Source organism: Oryza brachyantha, chromosome 5 (assembly GCF_000231095.2).
Source record: "Oryza brachyantha chromosome 5, ObraRS2, whole genome shotgun sequence".
Taxonomy (NCBI): domain Eukaryota; kingdom Viridiplantae; phylum Streptophyta; class Magnoliopsida; order Poales; family Poaceae; genus Oryza; species Oryza brachyantha.
The window spans coordinates 18611454-18628870 of record NC_023167.2 but is presented as its reverse complement, the minus strand read 5'-3'; the positions used below and the strand labels follow the sequence as shown (position 1 = coordinate 18628870).

Here is a 17417-nt window from a genome sequence, read left to right as displayed (position 1 = left end):
CTTGAGCTTATATCTTCAGCTTCATCCTCAGAAAAGTTACTGCACGGACATCCTTCCTTTTTCTCTTTTCACTTTTCACCGCGCCGTTAAACGCCACCCGCCGTAGTACGCAGGCGCGCACCGGCGCATCGCATCGCGGCGCAGCGCTGGGGATCTCCTCGACACATGCATGCACAGCCCGCGCGCGCATTCAATTCGCCCCCTTGCCCCCACCACCACATGCCTCTCCCTATCTCTCTCTCGAGCTCTTCCTCTTCCACTCCCATATCACCATCCCGCCCATCGCCGCTCACTCCTCCTCCTGCTGCTCCTGCTCTGCCTGCCTGCCTCCCTGCTCGCTTGCTTGCTTCCATTCCACCTACTCCTGCTCCTCCTCCTCCCAAGCTATGAGCCGGGCGCAGCCGGGCGCCGCGAGGCTCAAGGCGTCGCCGCGGGCGCTCTTCTCGTGCGGGATCTTCAGCACCTGCACGCACCCGGCGCTCAGCCCGACGGCGACGCCGAATAATAATGTTGCGGTCGGGGGTGGCGGTGGTGGTGGTGGTGGTGGGGTGAAGGGTGGGTCGGGCACGCCGTGCGGTGATGCGGCGGCGTCGCCGGTGTTGGAGGCTGTGGCGCCGGCGGCGGTGGAGAGCCATCATCAGGAGCAGAGAAGGCAGCACCACCAGCAGCAGGGCGCGGCCGTGCAGAGGAGTGTTGGCCCGTCGTCGTCGTCGTCCTCGTCCTCGTCTTCGGCGTCGCAGAGCTTCACGCAGTGGAGGTTGCCGGTGCATCACCCGCCGCAGGCGTCGGCGTCAGCGTCGGCGGGGGGTGGGGGTGGGGGTGCGGTGATGATGAGCGCGGAGGAGAAGTTCGCGGCGGGGGAGGTGGTGGCGGCGCTGCGGATGGTGGAGAGGGAGATGGAGGCGGCGGCGAAGGCGGTGCCGCCAGGGGTCGTGGCCGGGGTGGTCGCGGCGGTGCGGGAGCCGGCGACGGCGAGGCTGGCGGCGAAGGTGCTGCTGGTCGTGCTGCTGGAGGAGGGGAACCGGGAGGCGGCCGTCGAGGCCGGCGCGGCGGCGGCGGCCGTCGAGGCGGTGGCGGCGTCCGGGCCAGCGGGGGCCACGGCGGAGCGCGCCCTGGCGGCCCTCGAGCTCCTCTGCACGGCCGCCGGTGGCGCCGCGGCCGTGCGGAGGGAGCCCCTGTCGGCTCCCGTGCTGGCGCGCGCGGTAGAGGGGCTCGCCGGCCGCGGCCGCGAGTGCGCCATCGGCGTCCTGGCAGCCATCTACGGCTCGAGCGGCGGCGCCGCCGAGGAAGCCGCTTCCTCGTCGTCGTCCTCCTCGCCGCCGCCGCCGGAGGTGGTGAAGGCGGTGGTGGCGGCAATGCAGGGGGAGTGCAGCGCGCGCGGGCGGCGCAAGGGCGCCCAGCTGCTCCGCGCGCTGCAGGAGGGCGGCCGCCTGGGCCTCGCGTGGGACGGCGTCGGCGAGCCCTGACAGGGCGGCGGGCCCATCCGCCAGCCTCTTACAGGTGGGCCCCTGCCCTCAGTGGCTGGGCCAGTGTGTTGGATTAGGTGGTGGGAGGTGGGGCCGGGCCGGGTGAGGTGAGCGATTAAACGGTGCTGTCCTTGGGTGACTGATTTTTGGTCACCACTGTAGGTTTGTGATGATGTGTACTGTCTGTTCCCTTAAAATTTGTCCCCACGCATCCATGACTCATCTTTAGCCCCTCAAATTTTCATTCAATTTTCAACCATCAAAATTTCAAATTTCATCCGCTAAGAAGAATTCAAACTCCTTCGTTAACTTAAACCTGGAAGATCAACAGTACTATATGCAACAATGCGTATAGTACTCGCTCCAGAAATATAGGTATTGGTAGTATTAAAATTTTGTAGCATATATAATATATGCATTTTTACCATGATTTACATGATCCAAATCATTCTAATGGTTTCAGAGAATATAATCAATTTAAAATAAAAAATATGATCATTGAAGTGACTAAAAAAATTAATTAATCCCATTTTAGTATATGTCGAACAGTTTAGAACTGATTATATTTTGAAAACAACAATAGTGTAATTTCGAAAAATTACCAAACTAGAATGCTGCAAAGTGCAAACCTAGACAACGATTGATTTTGACAATATGCTCCTTGTAGAAAACCTGTTCTGAAACTAAACAATGTCAACAACTTATTTTTAAAATGGATCGATAACTCGTTAGAGCTGAGATCTAACACGATTACGCTATCCTCGATGGTGCTGACCCCTGTCATGCTGGCGGGATGGAGTTGACGAGCCTATGCAGTATAATTTAAATTCCTACATCTAACTTAAACTTGATGACGAATACTACCTCTGTTTTATATTAGTTTTATAATATAAGATGTTTGATTTTTTTACAACGTTTAATCATTTATCTTATTTAAAAATTTATTACAAATATAAAAAATAACAAGTCGTGCTTAAAATTATTTTGATAATAAAGTAAGTCATAGGAAAAAAAATGATATTTCCATAATTTTTTAAATAAGATAAATGATCGAACATTACAATAAAAAAAATAGTAAAACAACTTACATTACGAAATGAATGGAGTAGTAATCCTCCATCGATCTCAAATTATAAAAATTCTATTACGTACTAGATACAATCATACAACATAGCACTATGAATTTATGTCTAATCTAGTTCGTACGTAAAAAATGCACAGTAGTTTCCAAAACTGAGCAAATTGGGATGCTGCAAAGTGCAAAACCAAGGTAGCAAAGTGAACAGTAGACAGCGAGCCAATTCCCATTTCCAACGCTCACATTTCCGTGCAGACAAACGCAGCATCTGCATCCTTGGCCGAGAGAGTTTGATATAGCAGCAGCAAGCAGTGCAGCCAGCCAGCCAGCACTGCAGTAGCAACTGTTCATCATCTTCATCGATCGGCCAGCCAATTCCAATTCCCTGTCCTGCTTTTGCCATCCTATTCTTGCTTTGGCATCTGCTTTGCTTTTCCATGCAAAAGGCTTCATGCCATCTTCAGAGTATCAGGCAGGGCTAGCTCCTCGTCACTCGAATAGTTGACTTTAGCATCTGTCAGAGCCTGACACTCTCTGACTGGCTGGCTGGCTGGCTGACTGACTGAATGACTTCACTGTAGTGTGACGACTCCTTTTGCAGAAGCCACATTGCGTCGTCTGCAAGTTCAGGCACACACCGTTCTCTTTTCTGCCTCTTTGCAACACCAAACTGACCAAACAAATTGCTCGGATTCCTACTGCGACAGTGCCCGCTTCAGTTCACTACAGTGACATGGTTTACTATGACTGAAAATACTACTCCTTCTGTAGTCTGAAATGTGAAATTTCCATCCTTGGGATTGTATACATGTTCTCGTCAAATCTTGGGCAGCTTCAGATTCAGAATTCCAGCTATATTCAGAATTTCAGATACAGAATTCCAGCTATATTCAGCTATATACGGTCTTGTTTAGTTCTTAATTTTTTTTCAAAAATGTCACATTAAATTTTTGGACATCTAAATAAAGCATTAAATATAGATGAACTAAAAAACTAATTGTATAGTTACGGAAGAAATGTTGAGTCGAATCTTTTAAACCTAATTAGTCCATGATTAGCCGTAAGTGCTACAGTAACCAATATGTGCTAATGACGGATTAATTAAGCTCAAAAGATTCGTCTCGCAGTTTCCAGGCTAGCCATAAAATTCGTTTTTTTATTCGTGTCCGAAAGTCCATTTTAATATTTGATCAAACATTTAACGTGACATCTCTCCTAAAAATTTTCTCAATTTAAACACCCAATGTGCAAGCACTGCAGAGGGAAAAGGAGATTCGAGCTAACCTAGTCGGAGTCGTCCATCGCATCATCACCCGAAATTAGGCTGGCACAGAGGATGATACTGTTCATCGCTACAGTCCAGCTCGGAGCCATTTTCTACAGTACATGTGCCTGCACAGATTCACTCCATTTTCAGAGATTCTGTGGCTTGATAGGGGTCCCTCTTTCTGGATTGATTAATGGGCCGGCAGATTAGTCTGGATTGAGTTTGCAGGCTGGTAATTAGTTGGACCTCTTCTCTGTATTTGAATGTAATTGGGCCAGCAAAGAATGATAAACAAAACTACCGAGAAACATGTGATTACTGCAAAATGGGAGAACTGTAGCTTAGTTTTCTACAATTACTTGGCAAATCACGGACGGAATCGTTCTTTTTGGTACTGTATTAATCAAAGATGAAACTAAAATACGAGTATGTTTTCAACGTGGGAACGTACGGTGTGTTTCTTCTGTGGAATTAACAATAGATTCTTGACGTGATCAATGACACGAAGGCTTTGAAACTATATGAATCATGATAAGCTCAACGCCATCCAATCATGAAGAAAGAAATGTCATGAGAAGTTAGCGTCGGTCAATGGCTAGATCCATCCGTCACTGTAAGCAACAGTTTACTGCTACTTGCTTGCCGTTCTCGTTTTTCTTCTTTTTGTTTAATTTTGTAAAGGTTAAAGCTAGAAGAAGAACTCTGGATTGTTTTTTCTTTATTTCTCTTTCATACCTCTTCTTTATTTCACTCACATGCCAGATACAAGGCGATTAGTGTGACAGCGAACCATTGGTGATTATGAGAGCAAATTATATGGCTAATCCAGTACCATGCTTATCAAATAATACTAGAGTTATATATGTAGGGTTAACCACCAGCATGTAGCTATATGAAGTCACAGCTGATCATATCAGTGAAGCCTACTACACATATGAAAAGCATCTCTGAACTTTGTTCCTAGTGGGTGTGGAAAAGCTTTTCTTTTTATGCTGGCATGCAAGCTGCAGATAATATATTTGACATGCAATGTGCTAGACAATCTGACAATTATATATATGTGTGTGTACCAAGGTAAGAGTGACTAGGTAAAGCAGCACTGAGGTACTATATATATCCTTCATTTTTTGTTTTAATATATATAGGCACCAAATTAAGCAGCAGCAACAAAAGGGCCTCACTTCAGCTAGCTTTTTGCTGAATTAAGCATCACAAATAAATAGCTTAGTTAATTTATCATGTTCGAACTTTTCGAGACATTTAGGTCGGCTGGGATCTAGTTTCTCAAGTTAGCCTTTCTGAAGAAATATCCCCGAAATGATGCTGGGATAGCTATATATATTGAGCTAGTTAATTAAATTACATATGGCAATATTGTACTTACTATATTTAAGCAACTGATCTATATATAATGTTAATTAAGTAGAAAGGAAAAGAACAGCCGCAATTAAAAGGTCTGGAAAAGCTCTGCTACTCATGCAACTAAAATATGGAGGAGCATGCACGGCGTGCTGCTGTTTTCTAAAGACTGTTTGATCACTACATCTTAGTTATTAATTGATCGATTAAGTTGCATAAACAATTGCAATAAGCTTGTCATACATCAGGGACTGAGCTTAGGTGCTGTCCCCTTTGAGGAGTTCAAGAGGAATGGATGCTGCAAATCTCAATATTCTCTTATTTAATTAACTAACTGAAAAATCAGCTAGGGCATCGATTGGCTGATCAATTTTTTGCACAGGGTGCAAAGCTAATCTTGTAATTAATATCATATATAAATAGCTATCTTACCTGTCTTAAAATAAATTAATAAATAAATAGCTGTCTTAAGGACTAACCAACAATGTGTCGTAAAGGACCAAATCCAATTAAGAAACAAAAAGCCTAGTTAATATTTAGTTAATTACTGTATGCCACCGGTTTCAGGCTTTAACTAGCGCTATATATTGTCCAAGCAGGACCAAATTTACCATGGAGACGAACGAGGCTCGGGCTATTGCCATTGAGACGAAAGGAGCTCTCACTGGTCCTCATTAAATTTTTGGGGCGGACTCCGGTATATTTTACTGGTGGTAGAATTTAATCACACCGTTAATCTATTTTTATCAGACGACTGTGATTAAATTATAATATTAGATATAGTAGTAATTTGAAGGGGTAATATCATCCTTTTTATTATGATCTTTATTAAAAAAACAAAATTACAAAATATTGCTAATCAAGTAATTAACAAAGTAAAAAATATATTTTTTCTACTGTGAGTATAATACTTCTAGTAAAATGCACCGGAGAGTTGCTCTAAATTTTTATGACAGAGATTAATGAGAAAATCAGACTCCGAGTATCATCATTTTCAAGATCCGTCACTACCCCAAGTATATATTCAGGCAGAAAATGCAGGTGTAACAAACACATCTGTTTAATTCCTCATAAACTAATGTTCCATCTTTCGACTTGCTCAGCTGATCAGTGACTACTCCACTTTGCATGGTTATCATCAGCTAGCTCATGCAGCAAGGAGATATGATCCAGGCCGCACGTGAAATGAAATTAAAAAAAAAATCTACGGTCCAAACTGAAGCAACAGCAATCGACGACACACTTGTGCTACATGCTATATAGATAATTAAATCTTACAAGAGACGATCAAAATGCAGGTTGGAATTGGATATATATAATTAAGTTCGTGTGGTTGGTTTGCATATTAATTGTACTATTCGATCGAGGAGGATGCTTTCCACCTAAACTGCGATCCCACCCACGCGCCATGTCTGAATTCTTATCGAGCTGTACGTGTGATGTGATCTGAACCATGCAACAAACCAGCGAAGCTTCTGATTCCCGAGATCGCCAAGAAGATTTGCAACCCCTCGCATCTCCCAAGAACATTACTAAATTCTCCTCAAAATCTCGTGTATATGTCGCTAGCTTATGCCTTATGTAGTTACTCGCTCAGTTCTAAAAAGATTTTATTTTTAAGCATATCTCGCAAATAACAATATAAAGTTATAAAGACTAAAATATTCGAGATTTAATGCAATTGTTCTTTACCTTCTCAAATCTCAAGTTACCTGTATCTTACTTCACCAAAAATCCAATGTAATAATATATGAAAATAAAGCTTCTGTGGAACAAATAGAAGATATCAAAGATGAATTTTTTTGGGGGGCAGGAATATATAAGTACTACTACGTACATGCGTAGTCAGTAACACAAAAATTAATCCATCATGTCGACATTGTTCCAGCTTAGATTGGGATTCGTCTAACGTCTCTCTCTTCTCTCTCTCATGCTCAGTTCTGAATTTCTGATTAATAGAAAAAAAATCAAGAAATGGATTCTACCATCCTTTATTTTACTTTTTTTTCTTAATATGACAAATATTTTACATCACCGGTCTCTACCAAAAGGTATATAGCCAATAAATTTTGTTAGTAGTTTTTTTCTTTTTTGCGAAGAAATATACATCATTGTCGAATGGATAGCTAGCTAGATAGTCTGCATAAGAGAAAAGTTGTGATTATATCTGCTTCATATCTCTTAAGAGTTGTAATTATTTTAAATAACGGAAATAACCCATTTCCGTCCTTTAACTGTTAGGTATGCAACCATTGAGTTTGCTAGAATAAAAATAAACACAGGGTGTTGGGAAACACTGGCCGGACTCCCCTCCTAAAATGATGACCACCTTAATCTTAGCTTGTAATTTTTAATACACGGAAGGACTTACATTTTACAGATAACAATATTTCTGGCCCCTTTCTAATTCTGTGCTCGGTGCTGAATAAAAAAACAGAATTCTGAATAATCAGATCCACGAGTTCTAAAGAGGGGCATTTTGAAGACAAAGATCTTCAGTGATCATCCCCGAACAAATCAAAACAATGGGACTTAATTTAAACTCCCTCTCTCCTTTTCTTTTAGGGATTGGATTTGGGTCACATGGTGCTGATTATATAAACTAATGAAGCCATTGCCACGCTATATAAGATCAAATTTTAAAAAAACAAAATAAATAATGGTGCAACCTGCAGTGCATCCTTTAATTAATTAATGGGTGTGCAAGGAGATCTCTCCCTTTCACTTTAATATATCAAAGAGGCCCCCTTTAATTGCATCATCCAACCTTCTTCTGCTTTCTTCTTGCTCCCACTTAATTTGCTAATTAAGCTATGGTCTTCTTCTAGGTCTTTCTCACCTGGTGACTAGCTCTAGAAATCTCTCCATGAGTGAAAGCTAGCAAGCTAGCTTGGAGACAGACAAGCATGGAATGGCCTGGAAGAGGGAGACCATTTGGGTCCAGGAAGGGGAAGAGATCAGCCGGAAGCGGCTCCGACAAGCCGAAGCAGCCGCAGCGAGGCCTCGGCGTCGCGCAGCTGGAGAAGATCAGGATACAGAGCGAAATGGCCGCTGGCTACCTGCAGATTAACCCTCCTCATCTTGGCCTGCAGCAACCTCCAGTCCCTGGAATTGGTAGCCTCAACTTGGTAATAGTCTCGGTGTTTCGGTTTCTGAATCTTGAGTGATTTTGTGATTCTTGGCTAGTTTCTTTTCTGATTTCATGTGGTTTTGGATTTGGGTTTGATATGATCCGTCGAGCATGCAGCAGGAAGATGCACGGTCGTCTAACTCGCTGTCATCGTCTCCATCGTCCTCCTCCTTCCATGCCAACATCAACGTTTCATCGCCCTACCCGATCCATCCCAATTTAGCGGTATAATCAAGCAGTTCTTTTAGCTGTTTAACAATTAAAGTGCATATATAGTAGCTGATAGATTTCGAGAGACCAACGTAACTGCCAATAAATCTTGCCAGATTTTTGCTATTTCTTTGGTTGCTACACACAGATCAATCTACACCCATCTCCCAAAAATATTTTCAACGAACATATATAAACTCTTTGTTTTTTCATTATTTTAGCCCAACATTGAAAAAAATGAGTAGCGCGCGCGCATATATATATATATATATATATATATATATATATATATATATATATATATATATATATATATATATATATATATATAAAAGATCTAGAAAAGCGTGACAATAAATTCATCTTATTGACTAGTATTTGCTTCCAGACGGTGTGTGCTTTAATTTGCTACTGTATTGCATCAAGCTAGAATGCATGATAATAAACCTTTTTTTGGGCAAAAGGATACATGATAATTAATCATGTACACAGAGAAGAACAAGAGTATTATTGCAGCTAAAGAGATTTTATTCCCACATGCACGTGAACGTGATATCCTTGGCTAGCTTGAATACATATCTTAATTATCATGGCCGGCACAGTTCGACCTAACTTACCTTTGTTTGTCTACTGCAAATATGCAATTATAGATGGCCTATGGAGGGAGCAGATCAGGAGATATCAGATACGGCGAATTCCAATCAACGAATCCCATCATCAGGTGCTGGTCTTTATACAAACATATGCACATGAATAATAATTATCCAATGATCAAATTATATATAATTGAGTGATTAACATGCGAATGCCTGCATGTATGTACGTTAATTCCTAATCTTCAGGTCGCCTCCTAACCATGAAGTTAGCTATGGAGCTGGAGCTGATCATTATTACTCTCATCCCAGCAGCGACCCTACACTGTCTCTCTTTGAACCTGAGGTACACAGTTAATTTAATTTAATCTGAAGATGTATTACTTTTTACATGTACAATATGGTTAATTGTGTTGTGTTGCAAGATAATCCATTTCTATATATGCCATTAATTGTGTAGGAATCTATTTACTTAAGGAGACAGTACTACAGCCTAAACCAACCGGTAGACTCTATGAACCCAGATGATCCAGAAGACGTAGACCTTGAGCTCAAGCTATGATCATCTTCTGTGAATGTACTGTCCTGGCTACCTGCTAATTAACATCTCTCAGTTAAGCTCTCCCTGATATATTGATGCCTGCCTCAAAAAACTATAACTACTACTGCAGTATATTGTGATCATTGTGATGTGTAATATGCATGCATGATATTCGATCAAGGGAGCAATGAAGAATATAAGAAGCACATCAAAGTAAATTTCTTTAAAGCAGGTAGTGCTGTGCAGTTTAATGTGTCGCTGAGATACAGATTAAACTTAGTGCCGGGATTTGGTTTTGTTATTATTTGTAGAACTGTGTAAACTTAATTAATTTGTATATATATATTCTTCTGGAAGTCATATATGATCATGCATGATGGGCAGCACTACTCTCTCCCTTTTCTATATTCAAATTTCTGGGCATGCATATATACTATGGAGATGTTGCAAATTAGATCTATCCGTGGAATGTCTTCAGATCACACAGAATACCGATTCTGATCGAGATCAATATTCAAATGGCAGTTAAGGGAGGTATGTATGTATATATGTTTGCATTTGATCGATAACAGAAGTTAGTTTGTAATTTGCACCTAGATCACCTATATCCATATCGTAATACCTAGCATGTGAAGTTCTTTCTGATCATCCTGTGCTTCTATTTTGCCATTTAATTTTGCACAAGCATGCATATACATATATATATATATATATATATATATATGCTGGCATCATGTTAGGCATTAGCTAGGGTCTCATCGTCTACTGCACTCATATGCATGCATAGCTTGGTTGTACTGCATCCACCACATATATATGATATAATATGATGAGGGATATCTCATGCACATGTGCTCCCAGGACTTTGGAAGTGTTTGGTTAATTGTTTATTCGTCGGTGACATGCATATCTTACCTTGAATTATAGGTCCATGCAATCATGCATACAGAATAACATCCATATGCAAAATATATGCATGAAAGCACATACATGTATAGGAGTATATATCTCTTGTATCGATCTACAAAAGAGGTAGCACTACTGTATCAGAAATGTCAATGAAGAACATTTTTCTTCATCATATTGCGTGTATAAATAGATTGAAACATTAGTTATATCTAGATTCTCCTGTTAACTTGTTCAGGCGCAAAGCTAGTGCGATAAGCGTTTCACTAGCTATATACACACACACACACACCACATTCAGAGTATGCTCAACGTATGTGTCAAAGAAGCTTACTCGCACAAACCATAAGCATCATATCAATTCTGTGGAAGCATACATACATATATCAAATCAGAATCACTAAATTTAGTTTTTAAATTTTAATTTTAGAGTTGATTTTGAGAATCTTTTTCAGCATTAGTTTTTAAGCCGTGCCAAATATATATATGTTTTGTCAAAAAATATTTTGAAAATGTACAGTAACTGGATTAATTAATTTCAGAGTTCTTTGAGCACTGGCAGCTGTTTCAAAACAGACCGATGGACTTGTGTCGATTTTCAGCATTTAACCTCCTGATATCTCATATATAAGAATCATAAAAAATCAATAACTACGTATATGACATTTGCATATCTTACGTTATATATTTATTTGTAATGATCGAAGAGTCAATCACTATATTGATAGAAACATGATTCTTTTAAGCTGCGTGGCATATTATCAATGGTGTTAATTTCTTTGAGATCGCATATTATGCTCATCAAGTAGGCAATCCCACATCAATTAATTGATTATGAGCTATACGATGATATCTAAAACTACCCGCGCGTAGTTTTTTAGATTGCACAAATAATATTCAATCTATCAATGCACCGTGATTATGTAACAATTAATAGAATTAAAGCCGAGGTCGTGGATATGAATATGTTATCATCCAAATAAACAAAACTAGGTAGCAGAAGTTAAAAAAATCACAAGGATTATATATAATCAATTTGTTGATTACACATCCTCGATCGCCTATAAACCCTCTCTCTTTGTTATATATATATTAATTTCCCTGTTGACACATTGAGTTGCACCAACAACCAACATTCAACAGGAAATTAATTAAAACATACATAACCATACATTAACACTAAATTAATCTAGCTACCATAGTACACCATGCCAACATGAGGATCCTGATCTAATATATATGTAATTGATTAAATCTGCATGCAGAGGGTGCAGATCAACACCGTGATACTATATTATAGTTTTAGATATCATGCCTGCCTTTTGCTGTACATGATTGATTGGTTAGCTGACGAGGAAAATACATTATAGTATTATTGCTCAGTGATACGCAGCCGTGCACCATATCTCTATCTCTATCATCAAGCTAGATAGCAAACTAATTCAACACAAAATTCCAACAAACTTATAAGCTAGCTCTCGATCAATCTCTGCGCAGATTAAACCTGCGGATCCATCAGCTAGCTAGCTAGGTATATCTGCCATCTTCCCGAATCTCAAATTAATTAATGATGGGTTTCAAACAAGTTACGATTGATGGTATGCATGGTCGTTGAGCTAGCTAATGATCATCATGATATATATATTCTTCAAAAATGATCATGCATCCTGGTATATATGTGTTGCAATATATCATATCTATAATAATTAAACTCATTTGAAGGCTTAATATTTGAAACGCAAGATTGAGAAAATGGTAGAAAAAAAGCATAGGAGTTTGAGGAGAGATGAATACTCAAATGAAATTTTCCATGAGGTTAGACCTTATGTTAAATTTCCTCCAAAACTTGCATGAAATGAGACATTCCATAGGATTCAATGAATCTAATCATTTTATTTCAAAGGGCCATATATATAGGGAAAAATCATATGTTATTGGAATCCTCTAATAATAAGTAGAGCGCTTTTTTAAGGAAGTGAGAACTTGGCAAGCAAACCTCTTATTAATTCTAAAAGTATGATCTAAACATTCAAATTATATTCCTCTTTGCAATATCTCAATATGATTTGTTTTTAATTCTGTCATAACATATGGGCATCTTGCTAGTATAGTTAGAAACATGAAGTTAACGCGCTATAAAAAGCATTTGATTGTAAGACAACAATATTTACCGAAATGTACATTAGCTAGGATTTAATTCGTCTAATAATCAGTTTGTGTAAGCCATGATAATCAGTAGGACGTGCAATTAAAAAATACAGGATAAAATTTTTAACCTCAAATTTGTGGGACAAATGCCTGTTACACATATGCTGTTTTAATTTGATAGTGTTGTGTGAGCTGCTCTTTTTTTTTTTGGTTGTAAACTGTGAACTGGTCTCAACAATCTTACTGCACTTAAGCCGCCCTTATCATCTATCTTAGCAGTAAACACCATGAAATCGTCAGCTATTCTAACCATGGTTTCTCAAGTGGATATCACACAAATTCAGCTGCTTCCGTTTTCCATTAATTGTGTCCATCCTGAAATTCTCTCGTTTATCCTGTATCCAAATTTAACCGCTGTAAATAAGTTCTAGTTTTATGCATGACAAAGGGCGGGATGAAATCATTTTCACCTAAGAGTAGATCAAAGCCAAAACGGTCGGACGCCACTGAATTAATTGCTTTCACTTCTTTTCTAGGGTTCAGGCGCCATGTCTATCTCTTCACCGTATATATACCCAGGTCAGTGACTAGAAAAATATTTTCCAGGCAGCAGCCGCCAGGCCTGATCTTGAATTTCAATCAGAAATTTTTTTGGGCTATGCTCTAAGATCTCTCCTGATCTTGAATCTCAATCAGAAATTTTTTGGGGTATGTTCTAAGATCTATCTCTCTCTCCCCTTATATATCTTTCAGATCGACCTTATCCTATACTTTTGCTTCATCTACATCATTTTTTCTCTCTGAATTTTGTACTCGCAGCTATTAGCTAGGGATTCAGATGGATGGGGGATCAGGCCATGGTGCAGGGGGGAGCAAGGATGGGGGTTCATCTGACCCTAGGAAGAGGAAGAGTGACAAGAAGAAGGATGACAAGCCTAAGGAACGGAAGAGAGGGCATGGGGTTGCGATGCTAGAGATCATGATGAGGTTGCAAAGCGAAATGGCCGAGCTTAACAAGCAAAACTCTCGGGTTAATCAGGGGCCATCTAATCAGATCCCAGATGGAACTACTGATGGAATGGTAAAATCAAGCAATCGCTGATATATCTCGTTAATTTTATTTGACCCTTGATTGATTTCTATGTGAGATCTATTGATGTGATCTGTGTAGTTACATCATATTTAATTTTATAGATCTATCGTTTTTTTATAAATCTGATGCGATTTTTAAATGGATCTGTCAAACAGGACATAGCTGCAATAAGGGCCTCAAGCTATCCATGGTCTATGCATGCCACTGTTGGCCCTTCAATACCATACTACCCACCCAATCCCGTGGTAAAGAATTTTTAATTTTACCTTTTTTTTCTAAGTAGTATTGGTTGTTTAAAACTGAATTTATCATTTCAGTGATCTTTTTAAATTTCTAATTGTATATGTATACAGACTTCAATAATATTCTTGTTAGCAAGAAAGCAAAACAAGAAATGGTATTCGCAACATGACCTCCACCTTTTGTGGTGAGGCCCTTTGGCTGTCGATTTGTGTTCGTGCTTTGTAACAGATCATAAAAAATAGTATCATACTTCTGTTTTCTATGCCTAATTACAAGACCTATTGCTATAGGTGGTTTTTACACGGTATTTTGTGGGTAGATCAAAAACCATTTTTTGGTGAGGTGAGGATGTGCACTGTGTTACTTTCTCTCTCTTTCACACTATCCATACAAATAAGGGTACGAACGAAAGGCTATCCTTTCAAGTCGTTAAGACCAATAATATACACATTTATTGTAATGGGACATACATATCCCTAGCGGATATACCTGAAGGGTGTGAACTAGGGATGGATTGAAAAGAGGCGTGCATACGGGGCAAGCTCAACTATAGAGGATTGGCTGAAAGGGATAAAATATGGTCATTACACACATATAGTGACATCCAAGTAGGTCGAGCAGCCTGGCACGACCCAAGTAGACACGACACTATACAACACGGTTCGTATAGCAGCCCGTGTCGTGCTGGCCCACGTGCCTACCACACGACCTATGCACAATCGAGTAACTGGACCTATTATTGTAGCATCGTTCTCAGGCCGGCATGGTTGGCCATGACTACATATGATATGGGGAAGTAGCGACAGATATGCTAAGCGCTAGGTGAGTGGGAAAAGGGGTTAGGAGGTCAAACAATTTCATTATTAGTAGTAGAAACGATTATATGCAATAGTTTGTGTGTTTGAAAAAAAATTGCAAGATACGAACAATGTATAATAACATAATTATTAAGTTAACCTATCAATAATTATTAGTTAAATTGCAGATGGCATACGGATGTGGCAATGCAGTGAGAGGTGCCAGCTCTGGGCAGTTGTTGTCTACCCCCTTCAGGTAAACTACAAATTTGTATTGTATGATTAATTAGCGGTCAGTTAACTTGTGACCAAAGATTCATAGTCTAACCAATGCAAAATATGCAATCTTCGGTCCCCCTGGAGCATCCGGAACAGCATCTCACCTCAATCCAAACAACATCATGTATGCATTATATACATATGGTTAATATTAATAGTTCAGTCAATTAACCTCTTGTGTGTTAAAATATTGTTCACACACAACATAACACACACACACGCACACGTGTGTACGTGTGTGCGTGTGTGCCTGTGTGTGTGCACATTTATGATTAATTAACCGTCCGGCCAGTTAACTTGTGATCAAAGTTTTAGTCTAACCAATACAACATCTAAAATCTTCAGGCCTCTTGGAGCTTCTGGAGCAGTATATTATCCATATTCAAACTACACCATGCTGGCTCCAAATGAAGTGACGATGACACAACCTCTCTCCGAAGAAGTACCTAACACTCAGATAAAATTTAATTTAAATCTCCTCGTTGTGTTGTAGCTGAGGAGTACCATGAAGAAACCCTAATATATAGTGTATTAATTAACAAGTTGATACTTTTGTTATTTGTAGGAACATGCTATTGATTTCACTAGGGAGGAGGAAGGCCACAACACATCAGTTGTGGAGTCAACCAACAAGAACTCCGATGATCCAGAAGACCCAGACGGACCAGACCTTCAGCTCAAGCTATGATGCAAGAATTATTTCTGCAATTGGTTCTTAGAAATTTTATGAGCTATGGCGCTTATTATCTTAATTAAAACTTTCATCATGAGTTACCAATTTACCAACATGTATTTATGCCGGCTGTTACCTGGTTGTGGCATGTTACATTTTAATTACTTCAGATTCAGTAAACCAAACAATACCAGATCTATCGATCATAACAGTTTGTTGTGTTGAGTTCATACGCTTGATTTTCATTTCATGTTCTGCGGGTTCTTGTCTGTAATCTGTATGAGTTACTTCATATGTATGAAATCTGTCATTTCTGATAGCTAGCCTAGGTTTTTTTTTTTGGGGGGGGGGGGGGGGGGGGGTAGGGGAAGCTGAGCTGGTATAGATTTTGGATATTAATTGTGTGATATTCTTCAAGGAAATAGGAAAAACAACAAATCCTTTAGTATTATACTTCTAAAGAAAAAAAATGTAGCAGCTAGTCACACAAGACTGCGTGCCCTTATAGTTTTTTTTAGATACATCATTCGTCATATATTTCACGCCTACCCTTTTCATGCAATGAATCCTAATTTATCCCTACTAATTAAGGGCATGTGCACTGAGACAAAGGTCATCTATATGTATCCACGTTAGACTAATTCTACATGTCATCATTAACTCAAAAAAAACTTGGTCATCGTCTCTTTGTTCGTCCCGTGTTTATGCACATGCCCTTAGAGTGTATGCAACATTTTTCTGTAGAAAAACGTCGTGCATTGGTCAGCATGCAACAAATACAAAATATAAAAAAATGATATATTAAATCTGATACAATCAACCAAATAGACAACCAATTTTGTACATTCCATATATTTAGTTGTTAAATATACAACAATTATTTAGACTATTGTACATGTCCTAGGAATACTACCGTACTCGCGCCAGCCGGTAGCTGCACCTACTATCCGTCCTTTGAGCTGACCGATGAAGACAAATGAGATGGTAGAGAGAGTGTAGTGTCACATAGAGTATTATGTTTTTATATTTTAGAACGGGTGGAATATCTTTTAAATAGTAACACCACTATTAGAGATTTAAAGCTACTATGTACCAAAAACACCAAAAAACTGGCCAGAATTATGGTAATAACATTTTGGGTACTATCTAAAAGTAAAAAACTTTTGATAGCTTCATCAATTTATCATGTGCTCTTCCCAAGAGTTTAACTGTTCTTTCCGGTGAGACACGCTTTGTGTAACGTCGAAAGGAATTTGAGGTTTTTCTATTAAGAATATTTTTTTTGTTTTTTCAAGGCAAGACGTACTTTATATAACGCGGTAAGAAAATAGGAGAACGATCGTATTTTCCAAGTGGTAAAGATAAGACTACAGTTACTATCCCGTGCAATATCTCAAACCGCCCACTAGTTAAGCATCGCAGCTCAAATTGTGGCCAACCCACAATCATCTCGTCCTAAATTGTGCCCAATACACAGTAGCATTTTTGCATAAAGGTCCCTGTTTGTTTATTTGTTTAAGACCTCTCACAGTGGCAAGCCGCAAGCGCCACAATCCAGATATTTGCAGGAAAAAATAGGGTTTGGCATTGGTGAGAGCGCGTCCTCTCGCCGCCGCGGCCGCCGCCTCGTTTAT

At 39.8% G+C, this 17417-nt stretch overlaps 3 protein-coding genes across 3 annotated transcripts; all 3 read left to right on the top strand.

The window, feature by feature from the left end:
• Positions 1 to 263: 263 nt before the first annotated feature.
• On the top strand, positions 264 to 1843 carry LOC121054525 (glycine, alanine and asparagine-rich protein). The gene has a single exon (XM_040524515.1). The coding sequence runs from the start codon at positions 387 to 389 to the stop codon at positions 1464 to 1466; it is 1080 nt and encodes a 359-aa protein (XP_040380449.1). The 5' UTR covers positions 264 to 386; the 3' UTR covers positions 1467 to 1843.
• A 6233-nt stretch (positions 1844 to 8076) lies between these two features.
• On the top strand, positions 8077 to 9870 carry LOC102704892 (protein SPEAR1-like). The gene is made up of 5 exons (XM_015837520.1): positions 8077 to 8298; positions 8418 to 8525; positions 9161 to 9231; positions 9353 to 9449; positions 9564 to 9870. Exons 1-5 carry the CDS (start codon positions 8077 to 8079, stop codon positions 9663 to 9665), a joined length of 600 nt encoding a protein of 199 aa, XP_015693006.1. The 3' UTR covers positions 9666 to 9870.
• A 3448-nt stretch (positions 9871 to 13318) lies between these two features.
• Positions 13319 to 16009, top strand: LOC107304258 (protein SPEAR3-like). The gene is made up of 6 exons (XM_015837503.2): positions 13319 to 13406; positions 13518 to 13779; positions 13947 to 14036; positions 15020 to 15087; positions 15456 to 15552; positions 15676 to 16009. The coding sequence occupies exons 2-6, from the start codon at positions 13537 to 13539 to the stop codon at positions 15796 to 15798; spliced, it is 621 nt and encodes a 206-aa protein (XP_015692989.1). The 5' UTR covers positions 13319 to 13406; positions 13518 to 13536; the 3' UTR covers positions 15799 to 16009.
• The last annotated feature ends 1408 nt before the right edge of the window (positions 16010 to 17417 follow it).

What these genes read in the sequence shown, in the direction of transcription:
- LOC102704892 (XM_015837520.1), top strand. Translation starts at nt 8,077, where the DNA reads ATGGAATGGCCTGGAAGAGGGAGACCATTTGGGTCCAGGAAGGGGAAG. An exon ending in GAATTGGTAGCCTCAACTTG is followed by an intron (nt 8,299 to 8,417) that starts GTAATAGTCTCG and finishes TCGAGCATGCAG; the next exon opens with CAGGAAGATGCACGGTCGTC. An exon ending in TCAACGAATCCCATCATCAG is followed by an intron (nt 9,232 to 9,352) that starts GTGCTGGTCTTT and finishes CCTAATCTTCAG; the next exon opens with GTCGCCTCCTAACCATGAAG.
- LOC121054525 (XM_040524515.1), top strand. Translation starts at nt 387, where the DNA reads ATGAGCCGGGCGCAGCCGGGCGCCGCGAGGCTCAAGGCGTCGCCGCGG.
- LOC107304258 (XM_015837503.2), top strand. Translation starts at nt 13,537, where the DNA reads ATGGATGGGGGATCAGGCCATGGTGCAGGGGGGAGCAAGGATGGGGGT. An exon ending in TTGTTGTCTACCCCCTTCAG is followed by an intron (nt 15,088 to 15,455) that starts GTAAACTACAAA and finishes TAAAATCTTCAG; the next exon opens with GCCTCTTGGAGCTTCTGGAG. An exon ending in CACAACCTCTCTCCGAAGAA is followed by an intron (nt 15,553 to 15,675) that starts GTACCTAACACT and finishes TGTTATTTGTAG; the next exon opens with GAACATGCTATTGATTTCAC.